Source organism: Pithys albifrons, chromosome 2 (assembly GCF_047495875.1).
Source record: "Pithys albifrons albifrons isolate INPA30051 chromosome 2, PitAlb_v1, whole genome shotgun sequence".
NCBI classification, from domain to species: domain Eukaryota; kingdom Metazoa; phylum Chordata; class Aves; order Passeriformes; family Thamnophilidae; genus Pithys; species Pithys albifrons.
The window spans coordinates 120173560-120198372 of record NC_092459.1 but is presented as its reverse complement, the minus strand read 5'-3'; the positions used below and the strand labels follow the sequence as shown (position 1 = coordinate 120198372).

The 24813-nt window shown below is 56.0% G+C and overlaps 2 protein-coding genes across 6 annotated transcripts in view; one reads left to right on the top strand and one right to left on the bottom strand.

Annotated features, from left to right (window-relative positions):
- The window catches only part of EXTL3 (exostosin like glycosyltransferase 3), a 161234-nt gene extending 147911 nt beyond the window's left edge, over positions 1-13323 (top strand). For all 5 annotated transcript variants that reach the window (XM_071547629.1, XM_071547628.1, XM_071547630.1 and 2 more), the window contains 4 exons: positions 4185-4312; positions 7649-7793; positions 8677-8805; positions 10244-13323. In XM_071547629.1, the coding sequence (XP_071403730.1) occupies positions 4185-4312; positions 7649-7793; positions 8677-8805; positions 10244-10453 (612 nt within the window). In that variant the 3' untranslated portion in view covers positions 10454-13323. The remainder of the gene's footprint in view (positions 1-4184; positions 4313-7648; positions 7794-8676; positions 8806-10243) is intronic.
- Positions 13324-16322: 2999 nt separating this feature from the next.
- Positions 16323-24813, bottom strand: part of INTS9 (integrator complex subunit 9) — an 80134-nt gene continuing 71643 nt past the window's right edge. The window contains exons 15-17 of the mRNA XM_071547632.1: positions 21647-21745; positions 19800-19937; positions 16323-17525 (exon numbers count right to left, since the gene is read on the bottom strand). Coding sequence (XP_071403733.1) covers positions 17349-17525; positions 19800-19937; positions 21647-21745 — 414 coding nt within the window. The 3' untranslated portion in view covers positions 16323-17348. The remainder of the gene's footprint in view (positions 17526-19799; positions 19938-21646; positions 21746-24813) is intronic.

Genomic DNA, 24813 nt, shown 5'->3' with positions numbered 1-24813 from the left:
CCAAGCTCAGCTGAAAAACCTCCAGGGATGGGGAATCCACCCCCTCTCTGGGCAGCCCATTCCAATCCCTGAGCACTCTCTCTGCAAAGAATTTCTTTCTGCTCTCCCACTTCAATTTCCCCTGGCAGAGCTTGAGCCCATCGTGCCCCCTTGTCCTATTGCTGAGTGCCTGGGAGAAGAGACCAACCCCCACCTGGCCACAACTTCCCTTCAGGCAGTTCCAGACAGTGCTGAGGTCACCTCTGAGCCTCCTCTTCTCCAGGCTGAACACCCCCAGCTCCCTCAGCCTCTCCCCACAGCACTTGTGCTCCAGTCCCTTCTCCAGCCTCGTTGCTCTCCCTGGAGCTTTCCCTTCTCCACCTGAACACCCTCAGCTCTCCCAGCCCATCGTCCCTCTCCAGCATTTCTGGAGCCCCTTTGGGCACTGGAAGGGGCTCTCAGGTCTCCTTGGAGCTTTCCCTTCTCCAGCTGAACCCTCTCAGGTCTTCACAGAATCACAGAATGGATTGGGTTGGAAAAGCCCTCCGAGATCATCAAGTCCAACCCTTGGTCCAACTCCAGTCCCTTTACCAGATCATGGCACTCAGTGCCATGGCCAAGCTCAGCTGAAAAACCTCCAGGGATGGGGAATCCACCCCCTCTCTGGGCAGGCCATTCCAATGCCTGAGCACTCTCTCTGCAAAGGATTTTTTCCTGCTCTCCAACTTCAGTTTCCCCTGGCACCTGCTCTGCCAGGTGCTTTGTTTGCTGCTCCCGTGGAAATCCCGCCTGGCACATCCCCAGGAGGGACCTGCTCAAGAGCTGATTGCACAACAAAGCCGAGGATTAGCCCGGAAAGGGGCTGTTAATTAACGCAGCTCCAGCCCAGGGAGCAAAGTGGGGAAGGATAAACCCTGCAGGAAGGTATTCCCAACAATCCCTGGGACCTTGGATTTTCCAGCACCTTCTTCTCCACTGGGAATTTCGGTGCCCCTGGGCAGGGTGTTGCTGCCCATTCACCCTGTGATGGCACAGCTGGTGATGGCCTGGCTAGGGCAGGAGACCTCAGGGCTGCTCCTGAACTGCCTTCCTGACTTTCCCAAGTCCCAGCCCTTCCCAGACCCATCTCTGAGCTCCAGCCTGGTTGGCACAGCCCAAGGGACTTGGAATGTGCCTTTCCCAGTGCAGGCAGAAGAACAGGAATTGGCTGGTGGAAGCTGAAGAGTGACAGGCTGATGGAGAGCTGGGCTTTGACACCTCAGAAGTTTTGGGGGTTTGTTTGTTTGGAGAAGGTTGGGGAGGTCCAGCCTGGGAGTGGTTCCCATGGGGCTGTTCCAGGCTCTGCTGGGGCTTTTCCAAGGGTAAGGACAGACTGAGGTTGTGCCTGGCCTGACACACCTCCTGGCACAGGTGGGAGATGTTCCAGGTGGGAGCAGTTTGTGATGTTCAGCAGCTGCAGCTTCAAAGAGCATCAGAGAAGAGCCATGGCAGGTGTTGGAACATCCACATGGCACGAGCTGGGCTCTGGTGAGGCTGCACCTCCTGCCCTGGGGGCACTGCTGGGACCCCCAGAGAGGAGACCCTGAGGGGCTGGAGCGTGTGCAGGGCAGGGAACGGAGCTGGGAAGGGGCTGGAGCTCCAGGAGCAGCTGAGGGAGCTGGGGGGGCTCAGCCTGGAGAAAAGGAGGCTCAGGGGGGACCTTCTGGCTCTGCAATCCCTGATGGATCCAGGGGAGGGTCGGGCTCTGCCTCAGGGAACAGGGACAGGAGGGAGGGAACGGCCTCAAGCTGGGCCAGGGATGGTTTGGTTGGATCTTGGGAATGATTCCTGCATGGAAAGGGTGCTCAGGCCTTGGAATGAACTGCCCAGGGCAGGGGTGGAGTCCCCATTCCTGGAGGGGTTGGAATCCCTATGGATGTGGCACTTGGGGACATGGGCAGGGTGGCCTGGGCAGGACTGGGGGTGGTGGCACTGGATGATCCCAGAGGGCTTTTCCAACCTGACCCATCCCTGAGGATTCTGTGCCATCCTGGGGCTGTCCCAGCTCCTACAACCCCCTGAGAGGGAGTTTAACAAGGTTGGGATCAGGCTCTGCCTCAGGGAACAGGGACAGGAGGGAGGGAACAGCCTCAGGCTGGGCCAGGGATGGTTTGGTGGGATATTGGGAATGATTCCTGCATGGAAAGGGCTGCCCAGCTCTGGCAGGGGTGGAGTCCCACCCCTGGAGGGATTGGAATCCCTGTGGATGTGGCACTTGGGGACACGGGCAGGGTGGCCTGGGCAGGGCTGGTTGACACTTGGACTCTTTTCCAACCTGAACAATTCCATGATTCCATGATCACACCTTTGGATATTGCCTATTGCATTGCAGAAATACCCCAGCAGACCCAAAATTGGGGTTCTCAGCATCAAAACCCCGAGCAGGAGCTCTTTCCTCCTGAAATTCCTTTCCCTGGTGCCTCAGCAAACAGCACCTTGTGAATCCATCCCATGATCCCAGACATTCCCATTTGGATTCTGAGCTTTGCCATCCCCTTGTGCTCCCCAGGTTTTCCCTGGGAGCTTCCAGGGACAGCAAAGAGCAGAGTTTTGGGAAGCTGAGATGGGACAGGAGCTGTTTGAACAGTGTGTTGTTATCCCAGGGACGTTCTTTGGAGCCAAATAATTGCAATTAATTGTAAAATAAATCTAATTAGACAAGCAACTTAACGAGCAGCTTTAATTACATGGCCACCACCAGCAACACTCAGAGAGGATGAAAACAAGGGAGTCTCTGCATCCCTTTAATGCTAAAATAAGAATTCTTCTCCTTAAGTTACTTCAGAAAGATGCAACAGCTGCTCCTGTACAGAAAGGAATAAATAATCAGCTTTATTTGTGTCCCCTCTCGGGAGGAGCCACCCACTGATCACAGTCGAGGAGTTTAAAGGCAGCCCAAGTGTTTGCACATTTTCCTTTCATGGGCACAGGATCAGGTTAAAAAGCAGCTTTTCCACTGGTGCCTCCTTGGGTGGGTTTGTTCTCAGCAGGGGGTAATTTCTGCTGGGGTTTATGTTGCATTATTTAATTATGCCTGTTTTAAAAATGCATCTGTTTTGCCAATTTATATTCTGCCTTCGTGGCTAAACCCCCTTCCAGTGCAACACTTTCCATACCTCTGGAGAGGAGTCTTAAAATAATCCATAAATCCTTTTAATTCCGAGTTGGGAAGGGCTGGAAAAGTTGGAGGTGGCAAAGCAGAGGAATGTGGAGGGTCAGGGCACGAAGGGGCTGTTGGAAGGTGAGGAGGAAACTCTGGGGGAGGAGCAGGAGAATCATTAATACATGAGGAGGGGGAGAACAGCAGCTCCTGATCCATCTTGGCATAGAAAGGAAAACAAGGAGGTGAAGCATCCCCAGGGGGAACCACTGAAATCCAGGGATGTGTCATCAGCCAATGGATGGCTGGAGAAACATCGTCCTGCTGGAAGTGGCTCTGGAGAGCTGCTCTGGGTGTTGGAATAAAGGGCTGGTTTTGGTGCAAGTGCCATCAAATCAAGCAAGAGAGTGAATTCCATATGGGATAGGAGAGAACTGATGTGGGAGAGGGCTGGGAATGGGCACCAGGGAGGTGCTGCCGCCTTTCTCCTGCCTCCTCCTCCCTTTTCCCAGGCACAGCAGGTGCTGGTGTGGCACCACCTGGAGCCAGGAATGTCCTGGACTCCCCCAGAGTGGTTGGAGAAGAGCCAAGATCCCCAGGGCAGGGGGGGGGAGACAGTGACGGACTGTGGGGATGGCACAGCTGGGGTGGCACAGGTGGGGATGGCACAGGTGGGCGTGGCACAGGTGGGCGTGGCACAGGTGGGCGTGGCACAGGTGGGGATGGCACAGGTGGGGATGGGACAGGTGGGGATGGGACAGGTGGGATGGCACAGGTGGGGATGGCACAGGTGGGATGGCACACTGGGAATGGGACAGGTGGGATGGCACACTGGGGATGGCACAGCTGAGGATGGCACAGCTGGGCGTGGCACAGGTGGGGATGGCACAGGTGGGGATGGCACAGGTGGGGATGACAGAGGTGGGGATGGCACACCCAGGGGTGACACAGCTGGGGCTGGCACACCTGGGGCTGGCACATGGGATGGCACACTGGGGATGGCACAGTGGGGGCTGGCACACCCCCCGGGCACCCCCAGCCCCATAACACGTCCCCCTCTCCCCAGGTGGTGCGCACGGAGAAGAACAGCCTCAACAACCGGTTCCTGCCCTGGGCCGAGATCGACACCGAGGCCATCCTGTCCATCGACGACGATGCCCACCTGCGCCACGACGAGATCATGTTCGGCTTCCGGTGAGTGCCCCTGCCCGGGCACACCCCCCGGGGTCGGGGGGATCGGGGGCACCGCCAGCACCTCCTGCCAGGGCACACCTCCCTGGGCTCGGGGGGGATCGGGGGCACCGCCAGCACCCCCTGCCGGGGAATACCTCCCTGGGCTTGGGGGGGATCGGGGGCACCGCCAGCACCCCCTGCCGGGGAATACCTCCCTGGGCTTGGGGGGGATCGGGGGCAGTGCCAGCACCCCCTGCCCGGGCACACCCCCCTGGGCTTGGGGGGGATTGAGGGCATTGCCAGCACCCCCTGCCCAGGCACACCCCCCTGGGCTTGGGGGGGATCGGGGGCATTGCCAGCACCCCCTGCCTGGAGCTGCCCATGCCTTAGGGGGCTGTTGGACAGTGTGGGGTGCCCAGGGAGCCCCAATCCCCACGTGCAGCCTCAGCCCCTGGTCCTGCTGTGCCCACCCTGGTGTGGGGTTGGGCTGCCCAGGGCGGGGGGCACAGGAAGGCAAACCCAAGAGGTCATTGCACTCCATCCTTCACATGCCATAGATAGGGCCAGAGTGTCCCCAGCTGCCCCAGGGTGTCCCCAGGACATCCCCAGCTGCCCCCGGGATGTCCCCAGCTGCCCCAGGGTGTCCCCAGGGTGTCCCCAGCTGCCCCAGGGTGTCCCCAGCTGCCCCAGGATGTCCCCAGGATGTCCCCAGCTGCCCCAGCGCATTCCCATCTGCCCCAGGATGTCCCCAGCTGCCCCAGGGTGTCCCCAGGATGTCCCCAGCTGCCCCAGGGTGTCCCCAGGATGCCCCCAGCTGCCCCAGGGTGTCCCCAGCTGCCCCAGCGCATTCCCATCTGCCCCAGAATGTCCCCAGCTGCCCCCAGGAGTGGGGATGGCATCAGGAGCAGGGGTGGCATCAGGAGTGAGGGTGACATCAGGAGCAAGGATGGCATCAGGAGCAGGGGTGGCATCAACCCTGAGCACAGCCAGGATGATTCTCCAGAGAAATCCTGGGATTTGTGGCTGAGCTGGGAAAGGAAAAGTGTCACGTTGGTGGGAAAGTGAGAGGTGGGAGAAGTGAAAGGGAATAAGTAGTTTCACCTTCCAGCTTTTCCAAACAATCCCCTGGGATTGGCAGGAACAGCAGGAAGGAGGGGCTGGGGGCGGCTGGAGCCAGGAATGTGGTGGGAATTCCTCGGGATTCATTCCCAGGTTATCCTGGAGTTGCATTAACTGGAGGAGAGGATTGAACAATAAACGGCTTTGCTCCCACTGTGTCCATAAGTGTGAGGAATCTCAGGGAATCTCAGTCCCCTCAGCACCTCTCCTGTGGCTCTCTGGGATTGTGGGAGGAATCCACATCCACATGAGGGAAAAAAACCCAAAAAGGCCACTTTGTGCCCTGTTTTGTGCCTGAGGAAAAGGGAAACCCCTTCTGTGTCCCACAGGGAGTTGTTTCCTGGCGTTCCTGGGTTTGGAGATGGAGCTGCAGGGAGGTGGGAAGGGATGGATGATCCCAAGGGAGCAGCAGCCCTGCCTGTGGAAGCTGGATTTGTGCCCCAGCTTAGGCACGAGGCACTGACTTAGTGATTCCTGCCAGTGCTGCAGCATTCCCATGGGATTCCTCCCGAGGAGTGTCACCTTCTGGTGGGAGCAGAATATTCAGCAATCCCACACTCAGCAATCCCAAACCTCAGGATTTAATTCCCTGCTGTGAACGTGTGTTGGAGTGAGGGATGTGCTGGTTTGGGATGGGGAGCAGTTTGGCACTCCAGGTCTTCCTTCCAGAGCCTTCAGCATCTCAGCAGCTTTTCTGGGATCAGAGTCCTGGGATGGGTTGGGATGGGTTGGGTTGGGTTGGGTTGGAAGGGCCTTAAAGCTCCTCCCATTCCACCCCCTGCCATGGGCAGGGACACCTCCCACTATCCCACATTTCTCCAAGCCCCATCCAGCCTGACCTTGAAGCTTTTCCTTAAGGGAAATTGATTTTTTCCTAAAAATTGATTTCCTAAATGTTGATTTCCTAAAAGTGGATTTTCCCTAAAAGTTGCATTTTCCTAATGGGAATTGATTGACATTATCTTGGCTTTCCCAAGCAGGAAACTGAGCTTGGAAGCCCCAGGGATCCATCCTGAGCTTGAATGCCTCAGGGATCCAGGGATCCATCCTGAGCTTGGAAGCCCCAGGGATCCAGGGATCCATCCTGAGATGGAAAGATCCAGGGATCCATCCTGAGCTTGGAAGCCCCAAGGATCCATCCTGAGCTGGAAAGCCCCAGGGATCCAGGGATCCATCCTGAGATGGAAAGATCCAGGGATCCATCCTGAGATGGAAAGCCCCAGGGATCCAGGGATCCATCCTGAGATGGAAAGATCCAGGGATCCAGGGATCCATCCTGAGATGGAAAGATCCAGGGATCCAGGGATCCATCCTGAGATGGAAAGCCCCAGGGATCCAGGGATCCATCCTGAGCTTGGAAGCCCCAGGGATCCAGGGATCCATCCTGAGATGGAAAGCTCCAGGGACCCATCCTGAGCTGGAAAGCCCCAGGGATCCATCCTGAGCTGGAAAGCCCCAGGGATCCAGGGATCCATCCTGAGATGGAAAGATCCAGGGATCCATCCTGAGCTTGGAAGCCCCAGGGATCCATCCTGAGATGGAAAGCCCCAGGGGTCCATCCTGAGCTTGAAATCCCCAGGGATCCAGGGATCCATCCTGAGATGGAAAGATCCAGGGATCCATCCTGAGATGGAAAGCCCCAGGGATCCATCCTGAGATGGAAAGCCCCAGGGATCCAGGGATCCATCCTGAGATGGAAAGCCCCAGGGGTCCACCCTGAGCTTGAAATCCCCAGGGATCCAGGGATCCATCCTGAGATGGAAAGATCCAGGGATCCATCCTGAGCTTGAAAGCCCCAGGGATCCAGGGATCCATCCTGAGCTGGAAAGCCACAGGGATCCAGGGAAGAGGCCCTGAGGCTCCAGATTCCTCCAGGCTGAGACTCTCCCTGGTTTTCCTTTAAACCTGGTTTTCCTTTAAGCCTGTCCTTGGTTTTCCTTTAATCCTCCAGAGCAGCCCTTGGGAGACAGGAAATCCCCAATTCCTGGATTGGGAGCATTTTCTAAGCACATTTGAACCAAGTTCACCCTTTTTGCTCAAACCACAACACGTTTTGGGGCATCCTTTGGATGAGCAGCTGCCAAACTTTCCTGTGCATCAGCTGCTCCATCCTGTGCTCCTTCGGGAGCCTCCCTGGGCATTCCAGGCATTCCCCTGCCGTGGTTCCCCCTCCAGGTGTGCCCCAGGTGTGTGTCAGACCCCCGGGTGTGTGTCTGACCCCCGGTGTTGTGTTTGCAGGGTCTGGAGGGAGGCCAGAGATCGCATCGTGGGCTTCCCGGGGCGCTACCACGCCTGGGACATCCCCCACCAGTCCTGGCTCTACAACTCCAACTACTCCTGCGAGCTCTCCATGGTGCTCACTGGGGCTGCCTTCTTCCACAAGGTGAGACCTCCCAGCCCTCCTTCCCTCCTTCCTCCTCCCCCTGGGCACGGGCTGTGGCTCTGGGGGGGCAGTTCCTGCAGGGATGAGCTCTGGAGCTCCTGCTCTGTCCCCCTCTCGCCTCCAAACTGGTCCTGAGCTGTCCCAGTGAACTGGGAAGGTTTGTCCACCATGCTGGGTGCACAGAGGCAGGGACAGAGAGGGCTGAGGGGGTGAGACCCCAATTCCTGCATTCCTGAGGTTCCAGAGCCTGGGGTTGGGTTTGGTGCTGCTGTGGGTGGGTTTGGTGGGTTGGGTGGTGGCTGTGGGTGGGTTGGGTGGTGGCTGTGGGTGGGTTTGGTGTGGGATGTGGGTGGGTCTGGTGGGGGCCGTGAGTGGATTTGATGGGGACTGTGGGTGGGTTTGGTGCTGTGGGTGGGTTTGGTGGGGGCTGTGGGTGGGTTTGGTGGTGCTGTGGCTGTGGGTGGTTTTGGTGTTGTGGGTGAGTTTGGTTGTGCTGTGGCTGTGGGTGGGTTTGGTGGTGGCTGTGGGTTGGTTTGGTTGTGCTGTGGCTGTGGGTGGGTTTGGTGCTGCTGTGGGCGAGTTTGATGGTGGCTGTGGGTGGGTTTGGTGCTGCTGTGGGTGGGTTTGGTGCTGCTGTGGGTGGGTTTGGTTGTGCTGTGGCTGTGGGTGGGTCTGGTGCTGCTGTGGGTGGGTTTGCTGCTCTGTGACCGCAGCAGATCCTGGTGCAGGATCGACTCCATTGCTGGGAACCTCCATGCTGGTGTCAGACACATCCCAGCACATGCCATGCCTTGGAACTCACCTGTGGAGCCAGGAGTGGCACCGGCAGGGTGGGCAGGCCCTGCTGTGCCCCTTGGCTGACCCTGTGCCCCCCTGTCCCCAGTACTACGCCTACCTGTACTCCTACGTGATGCCCCAGGCCATCCGAGACATGGTGGACGAGTACATCAACTGCGAGGACATCGCCATGAACTTCCTGGTGTCCCACCTGACGAGGAAACCTCCCATAAAGGTACAGCCCTGGGGGTGTCCCGGGCTTGGTGGCGTCTCTGGAGCAGCTGTGGCTGCAGATCCAGCTGTTCTGCTCCAGGGAAATCCACTCCAGGGGTGGGAGCTCAGCCCAAATCCCACCACGGTGAGCGCTGGATTGAGGTTTGGTGTTACCAGAGTAACTCACACCAAATTCCTGGTCTGGTGGAAGGTTCCCTGCCCAGGGCAGGGGGTTGGAACAGGATGTTATTTAAAGTCCCTTCCAACCCAAACCCTTCTGTGCTTCCATAATTCTCTGACTTGTTGCAGCTCAGCCCAGAGGGTTCCTGGCTCAGCAAAGGCCACTCTGAGCAGCTGATCCCAAAGCCACAAATCTTTCCAGCACAAGGCTCAGTGATTCCTTGCTGGTTTTGTGAGGTTTTCCAGAGGCATTCAGGCTCCTCTGTGTTTGGTCCAAACGCTGCAGCTGAGCTGGAATTCCCCTGCCCTGTGACAGCAAAGGAATGTCAGAGTTCTGAGCATGGATTTGGGATGCAGATGGTGCTGCTCCATCTCTGCTGACCGAGGGCTCTCTCAGCCCTGCAAATGTGGGTCTGGCCATAAATGTGGTGGGTTTTCCTGTGTCCTGTTCCCAGCTGGAGCTGCTGGAAGTGCAGGTTGTGGAGTTGGTGCAGCTGAGAGGAGGATCAGACCAAAACCAGAGGGCCCTGCAGTGGAATGTTTGGTTCAGGAGAGACAAGGAGGCCCTTTAGCCAATGGGTGGCCCCTCAGCACCTCCTGAAAACTGGAGCCCTTTCCAAAGACCTCACCCCAGTGCCCAAAACAAGGGCCCCAAATTGCTAATTCTTCTGTGGCCAATGGGTGTAGTGGGGGGATTCTGCCCCTCTGGTGAGACCCCACCTGGAATCCTGAATCCAGTCCTGGGAACAGCAGCACAAGGATGTGGAGCTGCTGGAGAGAGTCCAGAGGAGGCCCCGGAGCTGCTCCAGGGCTGAGGCCCCTTTGGAGCCAGGCTGGGAGAGCTGGGGGGTCACCTGGAGAGGAGAAGGATCCAGGGAGACCTTGGAGACCCTTGCAGAGCCTGAAGGGGCTCCAGGAGAGCTGGAGAGGGACTGGGGACAAGGGATGGAGGGAAAAAACAAGGGTGAATGGATGAATGGTTTCAACCTGCCTGAGGGCAGGGATAGATGGGATATTGGGAAGGACTTGCTGGCTGGGAGGGTGGGGAGGGGCTGGGCTGGAATTCCCAGAGAAAGGATGGATGGCCCAGCCCTGGGAGTGTCCAAGGCCAGGTTGGATTCCCTGGGACAGTGGGAGGTGTCCCTGCCCATGGAATGGGATGGGCTTTAAGGCCCCTCCCACCCAATCCATGGTCCCACCTGTATCCCATCCCCAGGCAGTGCCTCGGGCCGGGCAGGGCGCTCTGAGCACTGACCCCCCTGTGCCCTCCCCCCCCACAGGTGACCTCCCGCTGGACGTTCCGCTGCCCGGGGTGCCCCCAGGCCCTTTCCCATGACGATTCCCACTTCCACGAGCGGCACAAGTGCATCAACTTCTTCGTGCGGGTCTATGGGTACATGCCCCTGCTCTACACCCAGTTCCGCGTCGACTCCGTGCTCTTCAAGACGCGCCTGCCCCACGACAAGACCAAATGCTTCAAGTTCATCTGAGGGCAGTGGCGGCTCCTCCGGCCCTTTGCTGGCACTGGGAGGGCAGAGTTTGCCCTTCCCACGGCCTGGATTGGGATGGGCACGTCCCCCCTCCCTCCCTGCTCTGCCCACAGGGACAGGGAGCAGCAGGATCCCGTGGCTCCCCTGAGGACACTCCCTGGATCGTGCCCTGAGGAATGAATGGCCCCGTGGCCACCGGCTCTGCCCAGGGTGGCCATTCTTTTTAATTATAATTATTGTTATTTAAAATGAAAGTGTTTTAGATTTGCCACGTGAGGCGCTTTTTTGTTTTCTTTTCTCCCCCTCCCACTCCTCCTCTTCCATCCCCTTTTCCCATCAGGACCACTCGTCCCACTTGAGGGGATCGTAGCAAGGACAGGTTGGAGGTGTTGGAGTCACCACTGTTGTTCCCATCCCTTCTCCTGTGGGATGGCCCTTCCCACTCCCACATCCCGGCTCCTCTGGCCCTGTGGCTGCTTCTGAGGGCTCCCCAGTGCCAGCTGGTGAGGAGCCCCTGGCTCTGCCCTGGGTGACCCTTCCCAGCTCCAGCCCTGCTGCTCCCACTCCACAGCCCTGGGCATTTCAGCTGCCACAGCCTCATTCCCTATGTCCTTTTCCACCCAATCCTGATAATCCTGCGTGGACAGGGAGCGTGTTTGGGGCTTAGGAAGGATCCCCCTGCAGCACAGCAGGGCTGGCAGTGCCCCTGACCACGGAAACACCGACCCTCATCCGTGCTCAGCCCAGCCTGGATGTGCCAGAGCTGCTCCATGGCCACAATTCCTGCTCTGCCTCGTCCCTCATCCCCCATCCCAGAGCAATCCCAGGTTTGCTGTGGGCCTGAGCATCATCACTGCCTTAACCCATCCCACCCTCACAGTGGGCTCTGGGCTCTGGCCCAGGGTTAATCCCACTGGGAGCTTTCTGTCCTGGGAACCGGGATACGCCGCTGGAATTGGATCCTGGAGTGGTTTTGGAGCTGGTTGCTCTGTCCCCAGAGCTGTGACACCTGTGATCACCCAACCTCCGAGCTCATCCCTGCTCCATCCTGCTCCAGTCCCAGCCTGGACAGCAGGAAGGACACAGCTGTCCCCTCGGGGGATGTTCTTCCTCAATCCCAGATGTTTAGGAGCAGTTGGAGAAGCTCCTGCTGGGCAGGGGGAAGGTGCCACTGGTGTGGCTTCCCCTCCACATCTGGTTTTCCTGGCCCAGGTTGCAGCTGTGAATCCCAGAGTGTGGCAGCAGCAGGATGTGACCCCTGGCTGTATCCCTGCCATGTCCCACAGGAGGAGCAGGGATGGTCCAGCACCATTCCTGTCCTGGGCTTGCTCCAAGGTCAGCCCTGGCCATGCTGCCCTACATTGTAGGGGTTCTGTGGCCTCTCCAGGCACCTTCCAGGCAGGTTTTCCTGTCAGCCCTGCGGGATGGGGTCACCCACACGTCCTGCTTGGGAAGCAGAGGGAAGGAGCAACCTGTTCCCAGCAGAGCCAACAGCTCCTGCCTTCACCAGCACTGAAACACAGATCAAGGAATCTTTTCATCTCTCTGGTTTTTTCCTTTCCATTCCCTTTTTGTTTTAACTTCAGATGCTCCAAAGGGAGCACAGGAAGGTTTCAGAGTCTCCTTGAAAATGCCATGGGAGGCTCCTGCGAGCCCCAAAACACCTGGAAGGATTTTCTCCATCCAAAACACCTGGAAGGATTTTCTCCATCCCTGCCTGGAGCGGGAAGGTGGCACTTTGTCAGGAGCTGCTCCAGCTCCACCTCCCGAGGTGCTTCATTAGTGTCCAGCCCAGCCCCGGTGCCAGCTCTGCCTTCCCGGAATGGTGGGACATGGATTGCACTTTATATGGACAGAGACACCTCAGCAACTCACCTTCCACAGGCTGGAGGGAAATGCCATCCCTGCTGTGCCACGGGAGCCGGGAAGGAGGATGGGATGGGAAGTGCTGGCATTCCGTGGGAGCCCCAGGATGGGAATTCTGCCTTCCCTCGAGGCCAGTGGAGATCAGGGATCAGTGGAGCAGATCCAGCTGTGCTTCCTCCCAGGCTCTTCACCCTCTTGCCTGAAGTGTTGGTTGGTTGGAAGGATCTCAGCAGGGTCGGGATGTGCAACGGGATCACTGTGGATTTCATGGGATGGATCCCTCCCTGCTGAGCCCCCCAGAGGGGAAGGATTTGGGGGTGAGGGGGTGAAGTTGCTGTTCTGGGTGACACAAATCCAGGCAGCAACAGCATTGGGAGGGATGGAATTCCGTGAGGAAACTGAATGCCAGCAGGAACATCTGGCACTGTCCCTCCCGGTCCTGCTGCTGTGGCCCTTTCCCAAATCCTCCCAAAAGCCACCAAACCCTTGGAGTGCAGAGCTGGGATTCACAGCTCCTGAGCCATCCCAGTATCGGGGCTGTCCTTGGGCTCTCCTCACCATCAGGGAGGGAGCAGAGGGGCTTTCCTGGAGCCTTCCAGCCGTGCCACCATCCCAAACATCCTCCCTTGCCACCACCCATCGTTCTCCCGGGATTTTCAGGAGATCCCAGGCTCGCTGCACGGCTCAGGTTTGGCTGGAGGGTCCATCCCAGGTTCATCCCAGCCCCGAGGAGGTGGGAAGGGCTCCTGGCAGCTGCACCTTTCCCAAGGGAGAGGCCTTTCCCCTTCCCAGAGTTCCTGCTGCTTCCCTGGGCACGGAGCGAGGCCCTTCCCGCTGTAAATAGGACCACACGGCCCCTGCCCTGCCCGTGCCGCGGTTGTGCCGACGCTCCGTGAGCACCAGGACTGACAAATCCACCAGAAACTGAGACAAGGAACACTCGGACACGAGCACAATGTTGAGTTTTTTGTAAAAGGATCCAATAAATGGAGAGTTTAACTTGGGAGCGTCTCAGTGCCTGTTTGCTGGGGCTGGGAGAGGGGCTGGCACTGGGATGGGGCTGCTCCGCACTCCTGGAGCATCCCAAAAACCAGTCCCTGCCAGGCTGGCATTCCCGAGGGAGCAGGAGCAAGGGCTGGGCTGGAGTGGTGGAAACTCCTCATGGATGGGAGTGTTTGGTGGTAAACCCTCCGAGCTCATGGCTGGGCCAAAGGAACCCCGGGGGGTTGGATCCCTATGGAGCTTCCAGGGGCATCCCATCCCAGTGCCACGGGGCCACAGGGCTCCTGGTGGCTCCAGGAAACCCTTGGAATTCTGCATCACCAGCTGGATCCAACGAAGGAGCACCTGTCCCTGAGCCTGCTTCGCTCACAAGGGCCACTGGGAGCTCCCATGGGAAGAGTTGTGGATATTCCCAGGCAATGGGAACACAGCTGAGCCAGTGGTGGGATTGCAAACCTGCCCATCCCTGCCAGGGATCCTGAGACATCCCTCGGGGGCCATTCCCATGGCATCCCTTAGGGGCCATTCCCATGGCATCCCTCGGGGGCCATTCCCATGGCATCCCTTAGGACCCATTCCCATGGCATCCCTCGGGGGCCATTCCCGTGGCATCCCTCAGGGGCCATTCCCATGGCATCCCTCGGGGGCCATTCCTATGGCATCCCTTAGGACCCATTCCCATGGCATCCCTTAGGACCCATTCCCATGGCATCCCTTAGGACCCATTCCCATGGCATTCCTTAGGACCCATTTCCATGCCATCCCTTAGGGGCCAGTCCCATGGCATCCCTTAGGAACCATTCCTATGGCGGCCTTCAGGGGCCATTCCTGTGCCATCCCTCAGGGGCCATTCCCATGGCATCCCTTGGAGGCCATTCCTGTGCCATCCCTTAGGGGCCATTCCCATGGCATGGCTGGCTTGGGGGATGCTCCTGGTCCCTCTCCTGAGCTTGAGGCTGAAGTGGGAAAACCCAACAGATCCATGTGATTTGTAAGCAGATTTCCAGGCTCCAACCTGCAGGGAGGGAGGAGAGAGGGACAAGTGGAGTTCCCATGGGCTCCCTCTGTGCTGATGGAAATGCCCCAGGATTTCCTCCTGCATGGCTGGGTTCCCTCTCTCTTCCTCCTGCTTTTTCCTTTGCCTTCCCTCTATCTCCCTGCCCTTCCTGCTGCTCCCCCTGGGAAATGTGCCCTTCCTTTTCCCTGCTGCCTTGGCTCAGGAGCTGTTCATGCCTGGATTTATTTCCAGGAGAGGTTTCAGGGAAACACCAAAATACTTTGGTCCCAGAAGAGAGGAGGTGGATGCTCAGCCCAGGACCTGCCTCCCACATTCCTGGGGTGTCTCCCCAGGATATGGCTGGGAAGGGCACAGGAATCCTCGCTCCAGGGGTCTGGCCTGGTTGGGGATTTGCTCCTGAGGTTTTTCCAGCCCTTGGGCAGCAGAGAAAAGTTGAGTTGGGGAGAGGAGCCAAATCCCCACAGCTCCTGTTCCTCTGCCTGTTTCCCAAGGGATTGTCCCTTGGCATGAGGAAACACACACTGGGGAGAGGAGGAAGGATAAATCCTGTTAGTAATTCATTCCCTGCTCCAGGAGGGAGGCCTTGGGTCACAGTCCATGGATCCTGAGGGGATTTGGGTCACAGTCCATGGATCCTGAGGGGATTTGGGTGACAGTTATGGATCCTCAAGGGATTTGGGTCACAGTTATGGATCCTCATGGGATTTGGGATGCAGTTCATGACCCTCAAGGGATATGGGTCACAGTTATGGATTCTCAAGGGATTTGGGTCACAGTTATGGATCTTCAAGGGATTTGGGTGACAGTCCATGGATCCTGACGGGATTTGGGTCACACTTATGAATCCTCAAGGGATTTGGGTCACAGTCCATAGATCTTGAAGGGATTTGGGTCACAGTCCATGGATCCTGAGGGGATTTGGGTGACAGTTATGGATCCTGAAGGGATTTGGGTGACAGTTCCTGGCTCCCAGGTGACAGGTAACATGTCACAGGTAACAGGGGCCTGTTGGATCCCACCTTTCCCACCAGGATCTTGCCCAGGCAGTGAGTGCAGCTGAACCAGATCCCTCTGCTCCCACTTTCCCACGTTCCTCCAAGGCTGAGCTGCTGCTGGGACACAGATCCAACACCCTGCCCTGTCCCCATGGAGGTGGCTCAGGGCACTCCCCAGGACAGAGTGAAACCAAGAGCCTGGGCTGTTCTATTCCCAATAAATGGAGCCTGTCTGGATAAACCCATCCCACTCCTCCCCTCTCTGGCAGCTCCCTGGGCTGCCATGGTTACTCTCCAGGGCTACCCCAGCATGAAGAAATGCTGTTTATTTTCCTTTCTGTGTGCAGAAGGAACAAGCACTTCTTTTTGCTGGTTTAATTATGATTTTTTCATTAAGGAATCCCCCCCTTTTCTCCCCACTGTTTATTTTTCCAGCAGGCACGACCCTCCTGTTTGCAACAAAACAATTCCACTTTCAGATGGAACAGCAAGAAGTTTTCCTGCTCAAAATGACAAGAAATAAAATGTAAAAATCTTCCCATTTTTGCTTTTCCCTCTCAGGAGGGTGGGAATGCCTTGGGAAAGGCAGGAGCTTCCAGAGGGCCTGGGGAAATGCCAGCGTGGCTGTCACTGGGAGTGCCAAACATGGATACTGGTGTGGCTTTCCAGAGCACTGGGGTTTATTTGGTCCCATTATCTCCCTTTGGAGATTTAATCAAGTTGTTTTATTCTCTTTTAAAGTGACAATAAAGAAGCTGAGCTGCTGCAAATGCTGCAAACCCTGATGAGGATTCATGTTACTGCAGCAAGGGGAGATTTTATCCCAGCAATGATCCTGTGAAAGGGGTGGGGAGTGGGATTTGTACTCCCAGTCCAACAAAAATCCTTACTGGGAGGTGGGAGCTGCAGTGGGAAGTGGGGTTTATTCCTCTGCCAGCTGAAGGGGCAGTTTTGTGTCACCAGTGTGGGTGTGGAAAGGGCAAGGAGAAGGTTTTATAACCCAGGGGATGTGCCTCCCCCTGGGCAGCCTCACTGTGCTTTTTATTCTTTAACACCAAATAAATACAAACCAACCCAATGGGAAACAAACAGCAGCAAATCCCAGAAATTGGACACTGTGAAAAGCAAAACGATTAACTAAGCTCAGGCCCCAAATCAGTGGTTTGGGGAGGGAAGGTTCTCCCCAGCTCTGCAGCACAGGTGGCTTGGTGGGAGTGACTCAGGATTTGGGATTTGGGCTGTAGGGGCTGGAAGGACAGAGAGAAACAAGAGGCACTTAAAGGTTTCTCATGAGCACTGGGAATTGAACTGCCTTATGGACTTCCCTAAGTATCTTGCCAAGGAATTTCCTCACTGGTGATGGAGGAACCCAGGAGGAACCAGGTTCAGTTTGCTCCATGAGGAGCCTGGAGCTCCATGGACAGCTCTGGTTGGAACAGGTGAGGTGCAGCATCAACAAACACCTGGAATTCCCAAAGGATGAAGCTTTCCCTGCAGGCCCTTCCCACTATTCCACATGTCCATCAGAGCCCCTTTTCCTGTTTGTATTTCTGCAATCTTTGCCTCACCAGCTGCCTGATCCTCCTCGTGTCCAAGGCAAGAAACTGGATCTGGGAAGAAAGGGTGGGAGGAGAAATGAATCTCTCCATGGTTTCCATATTCCATAATCCTGCAGAACTGGGGCAGGCACTGCTGAGGGTCACACAGAGCAGCAGCAGTTCACCTGATGTGGTAAATACACCCCTGAGTTACTCACTCTGCAGCTCCTTCCTGTCTCCTGTAACATTCCAACTCCCAGTTTCACACCACAGGAATCTCCTCCTTCCAAAGGATTCCAAAACAGCTTAAAAATAAAGATTTAAAAAATAGATAGATATTAAAAATACTTCCTTGCTTCTCCATGGAGGGGAAGGTGGTTTCTGGTCTCTTTGAATCACAAAATTCTCTCTCTCTCTCTCTCCTGGGAGTGCTGGTGCTCTGGGCTCTCCCTGCAGAGCAGTGGGATGTGCAGGATTTAAAACTTCTGCAGGAATTTGAGCACCAGGTCCCTCAGTTTGATCCTCAGGGGCTCATCGTTGTCACAGATGATGTGTGTGGAGTCCTCCTCGAGCTGGATGAGGGTCTCTGCCTCCTGCAGCAGCACAATGTGGCCCTTGGCCGTGTCCTCCACCTTCACGTCGCTGAAGCCGTGCTGGGAGCAGGGAGGGGACAGGGATGTCACCACAGCTCGGGAAACAGGAAGAGAGCAGGGGACAGGGGACAGGAGGGATTCCATGGAGGCAGGGAGTGGTTTGGGTGAGATGGGATCTTAAAGCTCATCCCCGTTCCAACCCCAACACCTCCCACTGTCCCAGGGAATCCAGCCCGGCCTTGGACACTCCCAGGGCTGGGCCATCCATCCTTTCTCTGGGAATTCCAGCCCAGCCCCTCCCCACCCTCCCAGCCAGCAAATTCCTTCCCAATATCCCCTTTCCCAGCCCTGCCCTCTGGCACTGGGAAGCCATTCCCTGTGTCCTGTCCCTCCAGCCCTTGGCCCCAGTCCCTCTCCAGCTCTCCTGGAGCCCCTTCAGGCTCTGCAAGGGCCTCCAAGGTCTCCCTGGATCCTTCTCCTCTCCAGGCTGGACACCCCCAGCTCTCCCAGCCTGGCTCCAGAGCTGCCATTGGATCCATGCCCAGCCCAGCTCCCAACTGGGAAGGACTTCAGGGAACAAGGGGCTTCTCTGGGAATCCTGGCACTCAGGGAAGGGTCTCCCTTCCCCTTTGCTCCCATTTACATCCCTGACTTCCATGAAAATCCCTCTATAAATGGATTCTAATTGTCCTTTATCCCAGAATGGTTTGGGTTGGAAGGGACCTTAAAGCTCATCCCAATTCCATGGGCAGGGACACCTCCCACTGTCCCAGGTTGCTCCAGCCTGGCCTTGGACACTCCCAGGGCTGGGACAGCCACAGCTTCTCTGGGAATTCCATTCCAGTTACTCCCCACCCTCCTAGTTAGGAATTCCATCCCAAAATCCCACGAAAATCTCCCCTTTTCCAGTGGGAAGCCATTCCCTGTGCCCTGTCCCTGCATCCCTCTCTCTCTCTCTTTCTTGGAGCCCCTTCAGGTACAGGAAAGCTGCAATCCTGTCCTTTTTCCTGATACTTTTCTCCCAGAATTCATCCAGGCAAGGACAAGGCTCCACAGAGCCACCAATCCCCCATCCTGCAGCTCCCAGAGGGGACATTCCCAGAATCCCTTCTTCACTCATCACTGTTCTCACAGAATTTGTAAAACACTTAAATGCTTTTGAGAATTCCTGCCCAGTGCTGAAATCCATTGGGAATCAGCTGCTGAATCCAAAAGTCCTGAGGGGAAATTCACCCACACAGGGTGAGCCAAAAGCTCTGTTTCCATGGAAAACAGGGGAATGAGTGCCATGAAGTTCCTGTGTCAGGACATGGCTCCACAAGGGACTCTTCTCTCCACACTCAGTGCAGGGACACACATTCCATGGAATACTTTGAATCACAGAATCACAGAATGGATTGGGTTGGAAAAGCCCTCTGAGATCATCAAATCCAACCCTTGGTCCAACTCCAGTCCCTTTACCAGATCATGGCACTCAGTGCCACGGCCAAGCTCAGCTGAAAAACCTCCAGGGATGGGGAATCCACCCCCTCTCTGGGCAGCCCATTCCAATCCCTGAGCACTCTCTCTGCAAAGGAGTTTTTTCTGCTCTCCAACTTCAATTTCCCCTGGCAGAGCTTGAGCCCATCGTGCCCCCTTGTCCTATTGCTGAGTGCCTGGGAGAAGAGACCAACCCCCACCTGGCCACAACTTCCCTTCAGGCAGTTCCAGACAGTGCTGAGGTCACCTCTGAGCCTCCTCTTCTCCAGGCTGAACACCCCCAGCTCCCTCAGCCTCTCCCCACAGCACTTGTGCTCCAGTCCCTTCTCCAGCCTCGCTGCTCTCCCTGGAGCTTTCCCTTCTCCAGTTGAACACCCTCAGCTCTCCCAGCCCATTGTCCCTCTCCAGCATTCCAGGAGCCCCTTTGGGCACTGGAAGGGGCTCTCAGGTCTCCCTGGAGCTTTCCCTTCTCCAGCTGAACCCTCTCAGGTCTTCACAGAATCACAGAATGGATTGGGTTGGAAATGCCCTCCGAGATCATCAAGTCCAACCCTTGGTCCAACTCCAGTCCCTTTACCAGATCATGGCACTCAGTGCCACGGCCAAGCTCAGCTGAAAAACCTCCAGGGATGGGGAATCCACCCCCTCTCTGGGCAGCCCATTCCAATCCCTGAGCACTCTCTCTGCAAGGGATTTTTTTCTCATCTCCAACCTCAGTTTCCCCTGGCAAACTTTGCTAACTCAGCCCTTCCCTGTTTCGAGCCACACTGGAATTATTCCCCCTTTCTCTCTGCTACCAAAGCAGGGATGAGCAGGAATCTGCTGGAACTCCACCTGCCCCCAAAGGCTCCTCACCTTTTCCAGGGTCTGCACAAACTGGTCCACGGGAATGGAGCCACTCAGGAGTGGTTTGAGGGATTTGCACTCGGGCACATCATCACTCACTCTCTTCCTCTTCTTGCTGGCAGGAGGCTGGGCAGGTTTGGGAGGCAGCTGAAGGGTGAGGAGGGAAAAAAGTCACACTCTAAGGAAGCAGAAGGTTGAGAAATGGGTAAATTCAGAGCAAGTGAAGATGCAGCAGGTTGAGAAATGGGTAAATTCAGAGCAAGTGAAGATGCAGCAGGTTGAGAAATGGTGAATTCAGAGCAAGTGAAGATGCAGCAGGTTGAGAAATGGTGAATTCAGAGCTCAGGGAAGGAGAAAAAAGGGATGTTGTTGGAACTGGCCTTGGAAAAGGGAGTCTTTAGGAGTTGGGCAGACAGGGAGGGCTGAGCTGCTGTAGGGAATGGAGTCACTGCACCAATCCCACCATTTCCCTGCCTGCATGGATTGTGTCATTTGGGAATCACTCAGATGGTTCTGAGCTCACAGGTTGAGTTTTTGGGGCTCATCCACACAGTTTCTGTCACTCCAGAGGTCTCAGGCTCAGCCAGGCCTGGCAGGAACCACTGGGCTGGCCCAGCTCCAGCATTTATGAGGATTTTGGCATTTTAAGGCCAGGCCTAAGTTGATTTGGCAGCAGGAATGTGGGCAGGGAACTGAATAAATGAACAGCACAAAGGAGAAAGCAGCCTCAGACCAATTCCATCACAGCACTTCAGTTTTTCCAGCACTGCTCAGTGTTTCCAGGGAACAGACTTGGAAAGAGGAGCTCAGCCTGTCTGCTGGGCACTGACACAAATCCCTGACCAGTCTTTACAGCCCTGCAGCAGAGTCATTTCCATACTGGGCACTGGGCCTGGCAGGAGATGGGCCCTTCCCTGAGTCCCTGCAGGCTCTTGTATCCCAGGACACAGGAGCAGGAATGCCAGGAATCCCACTGCCAGCCTGAAGGAGGGGGCAGGAGGGGGTGTCACATCTGTGGGATGATGCACAGCCTGCCCTGGGGACAGCTGGAGGCACAGTCCCCTCCCAGGGCCGTGTCCTGGGGACAGCTGGAGGCACAGTCCCCTCCCAGGGCTGTACCCTGGGGACAGCCGGAGGCACAGTCCCCTCTAAGGGCTGTCCTGGGGACAGCTGGAGGCACAGTCCCCTCCCAGGGCCGTGTCCCGGGGACAGCTGGAGGAACAGTCCCCTCCCAGGGCCGTGTCCCGGGGACAGCTGGAGGCACAGTCCCCTCTAAGGGCTGTACCCTGGGGACAGCTGGAGGCACAGGCCCCTCTAAGGGCTGTACCCTGGGGACAGCTGGAGGCACAGGCCCCTCCCAGGGCCGTGTCCCGGGGACAGCTGGAGGAACAGTCCCCTCCCAGGGCCGTGTCCCGGGGACAGCTGGAGGCACAGGCCCCTCCCAGGGCCGTGTCCTGGGGACAGCCGGAGGCACAGTCCCCTCCCAGGGCCGTGTCCTGGGCACAGCAGGAGGCACAGTCCCCTCCCAGGGCTGTGTCTCAGGTCATCCCTCTCCTCCTGCTCTGAGCCCACGGGAACCTGCCTGGTGCTGCTCCTGGTTATGAAGGAGGATTTGCAGCCTCCCCTCAGGAATAATCTCACTTCCCCTTTTATCTCAGCCCAGGAAAGGAGGGCAGAGAGATTCACTTGCATCCCACTCCCTCCTCCGGTGGTAATTCCTGGCTGGCACAGGCCAGGGCACAGCCTGGACAAGGACCTGCTGTGGAGGGGAAGGAGCAGCTCCCAGGACAGCTGCAGTCCCAGATGGCAGCAGAGCCATGGAAGGAGATTTTCCCCCCTTTCCCACTGTCCTGTACCTGCAGCACGTGCTTGTTGTCCTTGGTGTGCAGCACAGCAGAGACTGTTGCCAAGGAAATGCCAGGCTTGATCTCCAAGGGCACCAGGGAATCTGCAAGCTGGACAAAAGGAGGGTTTGGTCAGCAAGAGAGAAGCTCACAATGTGGCTGAGCCCAGCTGTGATTTAAACTGGCAGCAGGGTGGTTTTAATCAGGACTAATGACCTGCAAACACACAGCCACTGATACAGGGACAGAGGGATCCTCTGCCCTGCCCAGCCCTCCTCCCAGCTCCTACAACTCTGGATTGCACACTGGGATCAGCTTTCCAGTAGCCAGGGCTGGTCTCAGGAAACAGAATAATTTAAGAGAATCCTTGTTTAGAAAGGTAATTACTTCATTAATATTTTTGTTAGTAGAACTAAGGGTCTAACTCAGGGTTATTGCTTGTTATGTTGATGGACAATGAAAAGCCAAGGTGAGTTTCCTTTCAGTTTGTGACTGCAGAACAGCTGGAAGAAAAGGATTTGCCCTTAAACCCCCAATGGATTAGTCTGAAATCATTCCTTGCAGTGCTGCACAAACCCCCTTCCACTGCCTTTTACACAATTCCTCCCTGAAAGATGTAAAGTTTAGTCTTGGCTTCAACTTTGGGTCTAATGGCAACATCCCAGACCTGGTTTTCAGGTACCAAAACACTGCTGAGCTCCCAGGCCTGCTGCAAATTCTGACCCTCACTCAGTCCCTGCAAACCTCCAGTCCTTGTGGATACAGGACCAGCTGAAGTTGACTCATAAAAACCTCCTTTCTGGCCTAATCCTTTTGCCACTGAAGCACTGAGAAGGTTTTTCACTTGGCTTCGATGGTGGCAAAGCTCAGCCACTTTTAATGATCTCTGAAAATCTCACTCAGCACTATTAAAGCTGCAGGAACATTTTGAGAATCAACAGTTGTTGTGCTGGGAAACCACAGGCTGGAATAAAAATCCCTAAATTTTGTCTGGATTCAGAGCTGGAGAATCTTAGAAACTCAGATTTCAGGGAGCACTTTGGATCACTGTCACTCTGGGGCTCTGCTCGAGGTGTTCAAAGCAGGGAATTTGAGGACAGTTTGTTGTTGAAGGCCAAGAGAATGAAAATATAATGATAATTATTGCTTTAGATTTCTCCTGGGACCTAAAAACAGCAGCACTTGCAGCAGAGTGTGCTCTGTGGTGGAAGGCACTGCCCATTCCCACCACATTCCAGAGGGGATTGATACACAACAGGCTCTAATGAAGAGCAGAATGACAAACACATAAAGATCCTTAAAAACCAGAGAGCTGCTGGGAATCCAAGCCTCCTGCCACTGAAATGCTTGGATATGAACATTTATGGAGGTTTGACCCACCAGCAACACCTGAATGGTGAACAGTCAGTTGAGGCAAGAGATTGAGGGGCTGGAGCAGGGCCAGAGAAGAGCAACGAGGCTGGAGAAGGGAGTGGAGCACAAGTGCTGTGGGGAGAGGCTGAGGGAGCTGGGGGTGTTTAGCCTGGAGAAGAGGAGGCTCAGAGGTGACCTCAGCACTGTCTGGAACTGCCTGAAGGGAAGTTCTGGCCAGGTGGGGGTTGGTCTCTTCTCCCAGGCACTCAGCAATAGGACAAGGGGGCACGATGGGCTCAAGCTCTGCCAGGGGAAATTGAAGTTGGAGATCAGGAAGAAATGCTTTGCAGAGAGAGTGCTCAGGGATTGGAATGGGCTGCCCAGAGAGGGGGTGGATTCCCCATCCCTGGAGGTTTTTCAGCTGAGCTTGGCCGTGGCACTGAGTGCCATGATCTGGTAAAGGGACTGGAGTTGGACCAAGGGTTGGACTTGATGATCTGGGAGGGCTTTTCCAACCCAATCCATTCTATGATTCTGTGATAAGGACAGAGAGCCAGAGGTTCATTCTGAGCTCCTCCAAGGCATTGCTGCAGCTCAGAATGAACAGTCAGAAGGACAGAGAGCCAGAGGTTCATTCTGAGCTCCTCCAAGGCATTCCTGCAGCTCAGAATGAACAGTCAGAAGGACAGAGAGCCAGAGGTCCATTCTGAGCTCCTCCAAGGCATTCCTGCAGCTCAGAATGAACAGTCAGAAGGACAGAGAGCCAGAGGTCCATTCTGAGCTCCTCCAAGGCATTCCTGCAGCTCAGAATGAACAGTCAGAAGGACAGAGAGCCAGAGGTTCATTCTGAGCTCCTCCAAGGCACTGCTGCAGCTCAGAGCCCTCTGTGTGTGGCAGCCAATCCTCCAATTACACAAACCCAGTGACCCAAACCCAAAGGGTCATTTAATCCCATCCAGTAACTCCCCCAGCAAGGCCACACAGCTCTGCTGTGCTCCTTTCCCCACTCCTTTCAAGTGGCCTCCTGCACACACAAATCACAGAGCTCTTCCCAAATGCTGCATGAAAGGAACCTTTTCACAGGGACAGCAGGTCTTGCCTGCACTCCAAGTTATGTCAGCCCCACCATTCCCCCTCACAGGCTCTTTCCAACTTTAATTCTCTTTTTGCAGTTCCTTTCAGGGCTGACTTTGCCCAGCTTTCAGCTGCTGGATGCTGTTCTGCCTTTGTGTGTGAGATGAGCCTGAACAGCTCCCACCAAGCAGGAATAAACGAGTCCTCCTTGCAGTGATTATCAGGCACAAAGGCAGGGACACAGAGCTGAGAACTCCACTCGAATCACTCCCCTGCCTCTGGATGAGCTCTTGAGCTGCCTCAAGACAAGCCTGTGCACTGTGCATTTCATCTTTCAGCTCATCCACCCAAGCTAAACCAGAGTAAAGGTATTTTTGCTGTTGAATTATCCTTGTTAGGATTGTGTTTCCCACAGCAAAATGTGGTTTGACACACACCAGGTGGGCTCAAACACCCTGGTTGGCCAAACTAGTTGTTGGTAAGGAAGAACATGGGTTAGGCCACTCCTAAGTCTCTACTAAAGGTTTAAGTTGGCAAGTTGTCTTCAGTCACCAGCCAAAAATCCTCTTGCTGGCAGAGAGGGGCTGAGCAATGGCTGAGGTGGGACCTGAACTCCCACAACAACAAGAACAAACTGAGGCTGAGCAAGGAGGGGATCAAATCAGGGAGGATTCTGGCACACTGGGCTGGGGCCTGAGAGGGATTTTGCCAGGGACAGACACACAGGGGTGTAACCAGCCAGAATTCTGACA